Source organism: Sinocyclocheilus anshuiensis, unplaced genomic scaffold (genome assembly GCF_001515605.1).
Source record: "Sinocyclocheilus anshuiensis isolate Anshui unplaced genomic scaffold, SAMN03320099.WGS_v1.1 scaffold1800, whole genome shotgun sequence".
Taxonomy (NCBI): Eukaryota; Metazoa; Chordata; class Actinopteri; order Cypriniformes; family Cyprinidae; genus Sinocyclocheilus; species Sinocyclocheilus anshuiensis.
In genome coordinates this window covers 274,643-287,451 of record NW_015557201.1, presented here as the reverse complement: position 1 = coordinate 287,451, position 12,809 = coordinate 274,643, and the positions used below count along the sequence as shown (strand labels likewise).

Genomic DNA, 12,809 nt, shown 5'->3' with positions numbered 1-12,809 from the left:
AGGAGAAAGGAAAACTTGAAATCGCATCATATGACCCCTTTAAGTGTCCAAATACTTGGCCCCTGTAGCTTTCATTCATATCTCATCTGGATGTATTTTTGTTTAGACTACAAAATTTCTGCTTTCCTCACATGTTCAATGACTAACACTGAGCATATATTCCCATATGGCCATATTTTTTGGCTTATGTTTGTTGGCCATATGGCAAACTCTTCTCTTTGTTCTTGCATATTCTTTTTACCCACCCAACAGAAACATCTGCAGATTGATGGTGTTGGTCATGTCTTCTCATTGTCCCCTTGGTTCCACAGTGATGATTCTGGGTGTCACAATCCTAAGGAAGAAATATCCCATGGCGAAGTATCTGTGTGTGTTTCTAATCGTCGCCGGGGTCGCTCTCTTCCTCTACAAACCCAACAAAGGCTCCAGCACATCAGATGAACACAAATCTGGTTTTGGAGAGATGCTACTGGTTGGTCTTTCTTTAAATCTATTATATTCTCTCCCTTATTTACCATTTCCTGTTGTCTGGTTAAAGCAGATCTGATGTGTGTGTGTTTGACTGTAGCTGCTGTCTCTGACTCTGGATGGGCTGACCGGTGTAGCTCAGGACCACATGAGGGCACGGTACCAGACGGGAGCCAATCACATGATGCTGAACATCAACATGTGGTCCACACTGGTCCTAGGAATAAGTGAGTTATAAAAGAGGCCTATTAAATTATAGGAACACTGGCACTTCATTAGTGAAAATACTGGTTATTAAAGATAAAAGAATAAATGTTTATTATCACTTGAATGTAAGAACAGAGGACATACTGATTTTATAGACCCTTTGATCTGGGTGATATATTAGAAAATTCACAATAAATATATTTTTTTCATGACTTCTGCATATGAGATTTAGACGGATATTTTTCGGTGTCTGATTTTAAATTCAGTTTTTTTTTTTTAATTAAGTTGAATTTATTTCTGTGAATCTCTTTAAATAATGCACTTCAGTGAATCATTAAAAAAGTTCTGACTCAACGATTCATTCATATCATCACTCAAAGTGTTCATGGAAGTCACTGTGTAGCAGTTATGAAAGTGTTTTAGTTATAAATACACTACAGTTTAAAAGTTTTGGGTCAGTAAGATAAAAAAAAATGAAATTAATAGTTTTATTTAGCAATGATACATTAAATTGATCAAAAGTGACAGTTAAGATATTTATTATGTTACAAAATATTGATATGTTTCAAATTCTTGAACTTTCTATTAACCTTAATAAAAAAAAAAGCTAAAACCCCCCCAAAAAAGTATAATAGTTTCCATAAAAATATTAAGCAGCACAACTGTTTTCATTCATTTTCTTATCATTAATAATTATAATAGGAAATGTTTGTTGCACACAAAATCAGTATATTAGAATGATTTCTGAAAGATCATGTGACACTGAAGACTGGAGTAATGATGCTGAAAGCTTTGCTATCACAGGAATAAATTACATATTAAAATAGAAAACCGTTATTTATTTCACAATATTACTGTATTTATGATCATATAAAATCAGCCTGGGTGACCATAAGACTTGTTTCAAAAACCTTACTGACTCCAAAATTGTGAACAGTAGTGTGTGAGAGCAAATATTGCTGTTTAGTACTGTTTTGTCATGTTGGTGCATAAAATGAGAAGGACTAATTATAATTTTGGTATTCATGTAGTGAAAATCAGTGTTGAAAACATGCCATGATTATTTTTTAACTAGGTTTTTTCTCTATTTTATGGATTGCCTTAAACATTTATAATCTACTTGGCGAAATGGATGTTTGGTTGAAATTGCTGCCTCTGTCATTCTTTTAAGCCATTACAGAGCAAATGTATACATATTTAGAAATCATTTTTAGTACCCCGCATTTATTTCCTCCTAGTTTTTGTATTCAAGCAGCACTATGTAACTTTTTCTGTATTCAAAATTTGCTAAATGTATATAATGAACGAGTACATCATGAATTCATCTTCCAAACCGCGTTTTTGTCTTATTCCGAATCACTACGGTGCACTTATAATAAGTATTTATATTTGGACTATTGTAGCCTGGTCGGGTCGTCACCGCTGCGGAGTAACACATACCTGCGTGAATCGCCATAGACATAAACTTAGAGAAGTAGCTCCGGTTGGAATGTTCTTCCGCGGGATGTGTGCAGTTCTGTTTATTAACCGCTAGAGCGCCAAAAGTTACATAGTGCTGCTTTAAGTGGTTGTCTTCATGGTTTTGAAACAGTATACTGGGTTTCCTCCAGCAGGGGGAGCTCTGGCTCTATGGTTAGTGTTGCTGTTGTTATTATTTCAGGCCTGACAGAAGCAACACCGCTGATCTCCAGCAGCTGTTCAGTCTGTCTGCCTCAGCTCTGAAAGGCATCTATCTGTTCCTCACGTTTAATCTTTAATCCCATCACACACATGCAGCAAACTTCCTTCCTTCCAAACCTCTCATTATGAAACCAGAGCCGTCCTGTGGCGCTCTCTAAAGTTATCAGAAATAATGAATAGTTTTTGCAAATGCGAAATAATACAGAGTCCAAAATGAACACTCGCCAAGCCCAAATGTGAGTAAAAACCGTCTTTGGCCAGTAAAGTTACTTGCCAACCTCATTAAGGCAAACACTTTTGAATGAGAAACTAACATATGCAAACCATCTACTAAGAAAGTTATCTCTCGCGTTTTCTTTCTGCATAGCTGTGCTTTGGACAGGAGAGGTGTGGGAGTTTTTGTCATTTGCTGACCGCTATCCTGGCATCATCTATAATATCCTTCTGTTCGGTATCACTAGCGCTCTTGGACAGGTAGGTTTGTTGTTTGAATAAAAACAGAACAGCTTCATCATTCATTTTGACACCACCGCCTTAATGAGAATGAGGTGATAATGCAGGGTTTTATTCTCCTCATCTTTCTTCACTTAGACTTTCATCTTCATGACTGTGGTGTATTTTGGGCCGCTCACCTGTTCCATCATCACAACGACACGGAAGTTCTTCACCATCCTGGGGTCTGTGCTGCTGTTTGGAAACATCATCAGCCCTATGCAGTGGTTTGGTACCATCCTCGTCTTCCTCGGTGAGTGATCTGTTCTCAAAACTATATTATGTATATTTATATTGTAATACATATACACACACACACACACACACACACACACACTATGATTCTCAACACAAGTCTCTTGTGCTCACCAAGTCTGCATCAAAAATACAGTAAAAACAATAAGATTGTGAAATAATATTACAAATTAAAATAAAATGACTGCTTTCTATTTGAATGTATTTTAAAATGTAATTTATTCCTGTGATGCAAAGCTGAATTTTCAGTTTCCAGTCTTCAGTGTCACATGATCCTTTAGAAATCATTCTAATATGCTGATTTGCTGCTCAAGAAATATTTCTTATTATTATCAGTGTTGAAAACAGTTGTGCTGCTTAATATTTTTGTGGAAACCATAATATATATTTTCAGGATTCTTTGATGAATAGAATGTTCAAAAAACTGTTTATTTTTGTATCATTACAGATGTCTTAACTATCATCACTTGATAAATTTAATGCATCCTTTCTGAATAAAAGTATTAATTTCTTTAAAAAAAAAAAAAAAATCTTACTGACCCCAAAAACTATAGATTTTAGTTAACTTAAAAAATAAATACAATTAAAGAAGTTCATTCATAGGTACAATTTATATTTGTTTGCAAACTTCATTTGCAGCATTTGAGCATAATATTTTGGATTAAAAAAGTTAATTAGAAAAGACACATTCAGTGATGTATGTCCTGGTCGTGTACTTCTGAGCTTGTTAAAGTTGAATAGTTCTATATTGTGCAGTACTAATAATCAGTCCAGAACTGTATGACCATAGTGAACACATATATAATAAGCTCAACCATGATTGTGCTCTGTCTTTCAGGCCTTGGACTGGATGCCAAATTTGGAAAGTCTCCTAAGAAGACGACATACTGAAGACTGGAACCGTGTGTGTGTGTGTGTGTGTGTGTGTGTGCGCATGCACACATGTATGCCTGCGTTTGAACCCCTGAAACAAACAGACATTTATTCTAAAAACTTTACTACACTAACTCCATCATTGGTATACTTAAGAGATGACGTTTTAGCACTCCAAATATTATGCTGATGTTCTGAACATTTAATTATAGGATATATTTGCCCATCATCTTGCAAAATGGTATTCATGGTAACCGAGGGACAGTGCAAATGTGTGTCTGTACCTAATCATAATCTGTCATGCTCATATGGCGAAATCAGAAAAATAAAGGTTGGATAAAGATAAAGATCCAATTTAAAACTGTAGTCTATAAAATGTAGACACACCACAGTTGATTGTACTTCCTTGAAGACTCCCTCCAGCAAGGCAACCACTGAATTTGTTTAACTACCCCAATTCAAACTTTTGACACATTTCTATATATACCTCCTAGACATTTGAGAAGTACAGTGAGTTCAGACAGCTGTGGTCTGCCTTAATTGTAGTCTTAATTTAGGCAGTAAATTGTTAAACATCTCATCAGGAAGTGTGTGTGGTGTTTACTTTGTGTATGTAATGCACAAACACCTGTATAGATGAATTATTTGTCAAAACATGGCTTTTTCATACCAGATGTCATTTATATTCATGTCTCATGTGTCTTGTTTGAAGTCAGCAAAGCAAATGTTTAGAAAGTTGACATTTTTTAATATATATATATATATATATCATCTGCATTATACTACTATCCTTATGTCAGAATAAAAATGGAATTTTATAGATTAATTCTACTCTACATCTTTATGGAACGATCTGTTTGGAATCATAACACTTGTTTAAATAAAAGGGAAACTCGATAATGTTTCTAGAAGACGCTGTTGACCAGCTGTCATCGGGGAACGTCTGCCAAAAACGCTGTTCATGTCTGCCTGCATCATATTCTCATATTCTCGCTCCGCTTGGGGAGAGAAAAACAACCAAATGACATTAAACACACAGCCTGGACATGAATGGGTTTGTGGAGTGTCTGTTTAGGCGCTTTCCAAACACTGCTTCCTGAAGCTTCGACACCTTTGCGAATCATCTATATGAATCCATGAACCAGTGGTTTTAATGATTTCTGAACCGTTTTATTCATTTTAATGACATTTTTAATGACATTTTGACGTTTTTGTATAATAAAAAGGAAGAGTTGTAGCTATCAAATAAATGCTGTTGTCTTGAACTTTCTATTAACCTTAATCCCAAAAAAAAAGAAGCTTAAAAACCCTAAAAAATGTATCATAGTTTCCATAAAAAATAGTAAACGGCACAACTGTTTTCATTCATTTTCTTATCATTAATAATTTATAATAAGAAATGTTTGTTGAGCACAAAATCAGCATATTAGAATGATTTCTGAAGGATCATGTGACACTGAAGACTAGAGTAATCATGCTGAAAATCCAGATTTGCCAACACAGGAATAAATTACATACTAAAAAAGAAAACGGTTATTTTAAATTGTAATAATATTTCACAATACTTTTCATTACTGTTATGTTTTAACTGTATTTATGATCATATAAAATCAGCCTGGGTGACCATAAGACTTCTTGTTTCAAAAACCTTACTGACTCCAACATTTTGAACAGTAGTGTGTGTGAGCAAATATTATTGCTGTTTATTACTGTTTTGTCATGTTGGTGCATAAAATGAGACGTTGAGACGTTAATGACAAGTTTTTGTATAATAAAAAGGAAGAGTTGTAGCTATCAGTACCTTATTAGCTTAATTAGCCAAGTTCTCCATAAAACAAACAAAACAAGTCCTACAAATTAATAAAATAACACACATTATAAAGACACTTCATATTGAATGGTATTAGATGATTTGGTAATTGCATTTAATAGATTCAACTTTCAATTAAATATTTGCAATTGGTTTTGTAATTGGTGTTTTATACACGTTTGAGCAGATTTTGTTTGTTGCATTTCTGACCAGCAGGCGTCACCAGCGTGTCGAGCGCGTCGAAAAATTGAATCATTTTGCGAAGCAATTGGTTCAATTGATTCAACGTCTCGAAAAGCGTTGTTTTCTCCTATCACTATTTGAACGCTTGTTGCAGTAGGTGGAACAAAAATTACAGAGCCCCACGACTTTTGAATGAAGAAAACGTGGTATTAGTATTACGTGGCCACGATATAACTTAAACGAGGGAAGAGAACGAATTCTTTAACACCAGTGCTGTAGAAGATAATGTATTGGCCTGTCTTGCGTTGGCTTGAATGGATTGAAGCAGAAGATGCCGCTGAATTGTATGAAATGTAGGCTACCTGACGAGAACCAGCCCTCCACCTTCTCATAATCGTGATTGCAATAGAGAACAGTCGCCGTTTGCTTAACAGGAACTCTGAGGAAAGGTTAATGTGCAATTCAAAGCAGAAACTGAAATTGGAGGGAAACAAACACGGCCTGATGTCAGGAAGGCAATCTGATTAAAAGAGCCAGCAGAGGAGAACTGGCAGCGCAGCTAAACTACATTTCCACACTCACCGTTTGAACAAGCTGCCCTGAGGCTGTCCTGGCTAAAACGATGATGAAGAGCTTTTCTCCTGTTCTCTACCTCTCTGTTATTATAATCTTATGCTCATTTTTAAGCTGAGCACTTTTAAGCTATGTAAGTGGAATTTTAAGGTGGTTTTGTTAACACATGGAATGAATATAAAGAAGCAAATGCAGGATGATAGTGGCTCTGAAAGTTGAGGAAGTTCAGAGTAAGGTTCAGAAATCTGTGACCCAAAACAATGTTGTATACACAATGTGTGTACAATTGAAATCAATATATATCCTCCTGAGACCCAGCTATGGAGTTTTTGCCTCTGTAGTGGACATTATAGTTTAGAGAATTTCTCTGAGACCTCACGTGTCACAGTTTTAAGTCTGGATGTCCTGCACGGAGCACATTCAGGGCTTTCCAGAGATACCAAATGATTGGATGTTTCACCATCACCACTCCCAAATTATATATCAATATTCTTATGAAATATTAGATATTATTATGAAAATCTGGCCAATTACTACTCCCATTATTACACTTCTTTTTTCAACATGCTGTCCCAACAGCACTTTAATATGCAAATAAGATACAGTGTATAGATAACATTGTGCTTAATGGGAAAACCAGTTTATGGAAAGTTTTACACACATATTGCATAAAGCAAAATGGTATACCAAATAATTTTTGTTATATATTTTATAACATAGTTGAGAACCATCCTTAAACAAAGTTAGTTATAAAAAAATCCTGAAACCTAAAAATGTATTGGTGATTTAAAAAAAAAATCCCATTGTTTTTGCCTTTTCATGTCTACTCTTGTCATTTTATTTTTAGAAAAACTGAGTCCTGGTGTCCTCTACAGAGGACATAGCATAACTTATATATTTTATAACATAGTTGAGAACCATCCTTAAACAAAGTTAGTTATAAAAAAATCCTGAAACCTAAAAATTGATTGATGATTTAAAAAAAAAATCCCATTGTTTTTGCCTTTTCATGTCTACTCTTGTCATTTTATTTTGAGAAAAACTGAGTCCTGGTGTCCTCTACAGAGGACAAAGCATAACTTATGAATAAAATAGAATTTTAAAAAAATGTTATTTTACCATTTTTTTCTTATGCTCTAAACAATGTAATGACATGAAAAAAATACTAAATTCACAAAGCTTTTTATTTCTGGTTCTCGGGAGGATATACATTATATATATATAATGAAAATTATACAATTTTAAGTTGAGGGATATTTATATCCCCCCATTACAATACTCAACTGTTTTTTTAAAAATATATTTTAAGATAAAAACAAATCTGTGGTTCTTTTATATGTCACACCATAGATAGGACATTACGTCACACTAAAGGACAGAAATGGTAGTTATTAAATTATTTCTATTTGATTTTGAACATGTCAAAGGAGAAAGAAAGTTTCATTTTGATAGAAACAATATCAGCATGTATTTTAAACAAAACAAAAAATAATTTTCATCAACAAAAGTCAGTCTCTTAGTCAATCAGTATGTTACTGACACTCTTCTAGACCCCTGCTGCATGTGTGGCACAGCTAAATATGATTGATATTCAAACTATATTCATTAAGATGTGAATGAGTTTTTTAAGAAATGTATGGATGAAAAAAATGATTGCCATTTACAACTTGTACAATTATGCCGGAGGTGTTTATTAATATTTTTATGCGTTTCTTTTTTATTTATAAAAGTTGTAATTTATTGAACCATGCTTGAGACAGTCACACCATAGGACAATTTTGAGATTTAGCTCAAATTTAAAAAAAAAATTGAATAACACTTTCATGATTCTCATTTGCTCTGACATGCACTGTGAGCTGTAAGGACTCATTTGCTTCATCCACAGCTGGGACAAAAAGAACAACCCAGAGCCCTGGAATAAACTAGGGCCCAATGATCAGTACAAGGTATGATTCATGTGCGTGATCATTTAAACCCTGTGTTCAGGATGTATCTTGCTTCTAAGTGTATTACATTCTGATTTATTTTGTTCCATGTATTTAAAGGAATGTTCTGGGTTCCATCCAAGTTCTGTCAACGGCATCTGTGGAATTGAAAAATAATTTGGACTCGTCCTTCAGTTTGAAACAATTGCATTTACAGTAAAAGTACTTTTAATGGAAGCCTAGTGAACAAGCCACTGAAGGGCTCTTTGCTTACAAATTTTAAAGCGACAGAACATTACTGTGTCACAATAAGAACATTCAAAAGTAGGCATGAGAAAACTGAGCTTTTCAATAATGACAGAATTCAGGAATATGTCTATTGTTTTTATGGAAAACATTCGTTTTCCATAAAAAAAAACGAATGTTAGACTATAAATTAGACTAGACTATAAATGCACATAAATGCACATAATTATATTGTGAGTTTTCATTTTGGATCCTGTATGCAATTCTTTATGATCTTGGATCAGGTCAATCACAACGTTGAGCCTAAATTTTTCACATTTGCACAGAGTAATTTGGTTGCACTGTAGAGCCAATGGGAAGAACATGAATAAAACTCAATGTTTTAAAAATAACATTATAACATGACCCTAGCATGAAAAAAAAAACTTTCTCTTAAAAAACCCAGTGTTTTACTCCTGTTATGACCATGTAAAGCGGGTAAACCTGCTGAATGTATGTTTTAAACAACTTCACAGCTCAAACAACACATTTTTGTACTGAAGAACAATAATTTCTGCTTTTATACCCTCTGAAATTCCTTATCTTGACCATTTTAATCTTACTTCAAACTTGATTTTGGCTTGATTTTTATGAAGTGAGGGACAGATCAAAGTTATGGTCTGTGGTAACTGATAAAACGTTTGCTTTGATTCAGAACGTTCTTTTAATGTAATGATAAAGCACTCTTCAAAATGTTTAGCATCCAGCATGCAAACAGCAATTTTGAGTTTGCAAACTAACTTGACCAGTGTATGTGGTGTTAGTATAGCACTTAATCCCACCATTGTTGCCGGAGCGCCTGAGGGGATCCTATTAAAAGATGTGACTGAAGGACCGTATCAGGACCTAATCTCAGATCTTAATGAGTTTAATTCATTAAGCACTCCATAAGCTCATTTTATGTGTTCTGTTAGTTGGTACAAATCTAATCGTGCTTGTGTCTTAATGTGAATTTGATGTGGAGTCGAGTTCAAGTTCAATACTTAAACAGGCAGTGGAGTTAATGGATTTTGAAGAGTGCATGTTGTTAAACTGCTTATTTTGTATTCTCAGTTTTCTGTTTTTCTTTTTCAAGTTCTACGCAGTGAGCATGGACTACAGCAAGCTGAAGAAGGACAGTCCTGACTTCTAAACGAATCCAGGGAATCCAGACGCCCGGTGCTGGACCAAAGGTTTAAAAACAAACTAAAGAACAAGACGTCCGCACACTTTTCCTCAACAGCCCTTGTTCCTAATTTATGCAAAGAAGACTAAATTGCACAATCTTGTCTTTGCTTTCCTGCATCCCTCTTTAACATCTATGATGTCTCTTGTATTTTCTCTCAGTTCTTTGTAGTCAAAAACTATTAGTAAAGGGTTTCTCCCACATACAGTGAAAAACCAGTTCATGTCTCATGATTATTTTGGTGTTTATATGAATGTTTCTGAGACGAAGTCTTTGTTCACACTGCAAACAAATCTGATTTAGTTTTCAAATCTGATTTTCACTGTTCATATTGCTATTTTGCAAAGCTAAAACATTGCCTCTGATACTTTTGCTGTTGCTTATTTTCGACTTTTTTTTTAATTTGAAGTAACTGTTGATAGTTAAATTTGATTCATTTTGTGATTTCTTAAAACTACATTCTTCAATTAAAACAGTTGAGGAGGGAAAAGAGAAAAAAATCTTGATTGTGTGGTTTAAGCATTTAAATTTGTATTATTTTAAAAATATTAATTTTATAGTTAATAAATATTCATACACATAAATCATCCAGTGGCTTCCTTTGAAGGTTGCTGAGGTGCCTTAGTGGGCTTTACCTGGTTGGGAAGCACTGCTCTATATGGTTGCTCTAGCATTGATGTCAATGTCAAGAAACTTGTCTTTTTTTCTACACCTGGGAGTAGTGAGGTGTTGACGTGGAGAAAGTTGCCTCTGCATATGTCTGTCATAACATCTAGGCATGTTATTAAACTCATGAGGCACATGCATCAGTTCTATGTTGATGAAACCGATTTGGGTCCGATTTCAGACTGCTGCCTTCCTGGACAAACTTGATTTACGATGGGGTGTTTATTACGATGGTAATCAACACCCCTCGATTTTTCTGACCGATTTCAAAACCCCGTGGCTGCACGGCAGAGCCTTCTAGCGGAAGGAAGGAAGCTGACAACTGGTAACTAAAACTCTTCACACACCAGTCAGAATGTATAAAAAGGGTTGCGTGTGTTTATTAGCTTGGGATCGAAACGGAAAATGTTTAAGAAGAAGAGTACATGTAAGAGGAAGTCTCTGATGAGATCTATGCGGTGTTATACATTTTTTTCCTCTATGTGAGGGGGAAGGTGTGGAGGAGTGGAAAAACCTCTAGGTAATAGGCTATATTGTGAGGATGTTACTTTCGATTGATAGCCTATTTTAAGTGCATGAGGCATAGGCTAAGCTATGACTTGCCAGAGCTTCAATTTATATCTGATATACGACGGACGGATATGGACTGATTCAGAAAGCTATAGAAATGCTAATTCGGAATAAATGTGACATTGTTTATTTCCACAGTGTTTTACTGATAATTTGGGAAATATGTTTAACAATAGTAAGATTTTGAATTCTGTCTTTCTACATTGTTCATTTTTAACAAGGTTTACTGTTCTGTACTTTGTTTATAATTTTGAGATAGTTAATGGCTTCAGGAAATGTGTCTTAGTAGCCTATCTGGGGAAAATGTAAAAGGTGTATACATTTCAAATCTATCAAACTAAACTATTTCGTTTTATAAGAAACCCAGTTGTGTTATTTTGGGATGTATGTTTATTTCACACTCGTTGACTGCCATTGAAGTCCGGGATCAGTGGCGTTATACAGTGAGGCGGTGGAGGAGAATATAATATATATATAGGCCCTATTTCTTCCGCCGTCACACCAGCCTAATCTGAAATAGTGTAACTTTAGTTTCAAATGCAAGCCTTGCATTTGACTTGCTTATACAGTATGTTCTTATAAATCCGGTCCCCGGAATGGAACAAGCTGCTTTTAGCTGTTTCTTCTTCAGTAATACCATTTTTCCCCCCGTTCTTGATGACTTTGGTAAATGTCATTGGGTTGCGTACAGACAGGAGAAAGCGTTCGAAAAAAGATGAGCGGAAAAATGTCAAGGAGACCTTCGTGTGCCAGCGGCTTTAAAACTTCACCCACCTTTGCAAAGGTTATTTCACATTTTCGCTGATAATGAAAGAACAGTTCCGATGGCTGTTGAGATGGGAGATGGTTCCCACCTAGCGATTTCAAAGACGAGCTGAAAATCAGAGAAGTTAAAAGTGTTGTATCAAACACACCTGAACCAGCTAATCGGGGTCTGACTAGGCATACTAGAAACTTCCAGGCAGGTGTGTTGAGGCAAGCTGGAGCTAAACTCTGCAGGACACCGGCCCTCCAGGCAGTGCTCGAATTGTGTCAAAGCTCTTGGGGGTTTCTAAAACACTTGATTCCCTATGGTTTAGAATGGCCCACAGTGGCCTGATTTTCTCAGCAGATTTGTCTCTCCCCGTTTTACTGGCAATTGACAGACATTGTTTCTCCCTAAGCCAGGACTGAATATAGAGGTAAGGGTCAAACATGTTGAGAGGGGGCCATTAAGATCAATGAAAAGTATAGCAGAGAGGCTCCTGGCTCGAAGGCGATTCCTTGCATCTGTGGCAGTGGCATCGAGGGCAGAGAAGCCTCTTTCACACTCAGCAGAACTAGCCAGGTATGTTTTACTGGCAGTCAACAGTTTTTTGAGGACCTTCCCTTTCTGGTCATTGTTGAGCTTCCAGTTTCTGAAGTCCTCAACTGCTTCCCTACTTGATACTCCAAGCATCTTTGCCAGGTCATGGATTTCTTTCTCCCCAAAGAGAACAAGATACTCTGGATTTTGGCCAGCTGAGGGGATTCAGTGGTGCTACAATCTTCGTAAGCTTAGTGTAAGGCATTCGTGAAGAGAGACTGTCAGTGAGGGCTTGGAGGAACTGCAGTCTATATATATGTTCTTTGTTGAAATGCAAGGGCACTCCTTTGAATTCTGCTTTGTCCATTGACT

General features: G+C 35.7%; 1 protein-coding gene and 1 long non-coding RNA gene across 2 annotated transcripts in view; both read left to right on the top strand.

Annotated features, from left to right (window-relative positions):
• LOC107678880 (solute carrier family 35 member B1-like) overlaps positions 1–4,338 on the top strand; it is a 10,818-nt gene extending 6,480 nt beyond the window's left edge. The window contains exons 5-9 of the mRNA XM_016474306.1: positions 312–472; positions 569–695; positions 2,723–2,829; positions 2,947–3,100; positions 3,941–4,338. Coding sequence (XP_016329792.1) covers positions 312–472; positions 569–695; positions 2,723–2,829; positions 2,947–3,100; positions 3,941–3,993 — 602 coding nt within the window. The 3' untranslated portion in view covers positions 3,994–4,338. The remainder of the gene's footprint in view (positions 1–311; positions 473–568; positions 696–2,722; positions 2,830–2,946; positions 3,101–3,940) is intronic.
• A 4,075-nt stretch (positions 4,339–8,413) lies between these two features.
• LOC107678883 (uncharacterized) lies at positions 8,414–10,134 on the top strand. The gene is made up of 2 exons (XR_001632985.1): positions 8,414–8,487; positions 9,827–10,134. It is a non-coding gene; the product is annotated as an uncharacterized LOC107678883 (long non-coding RNA).
• The last annotated feature ends 2,675 nt before the right edge of the window (positions 10,135–12,809 follow it).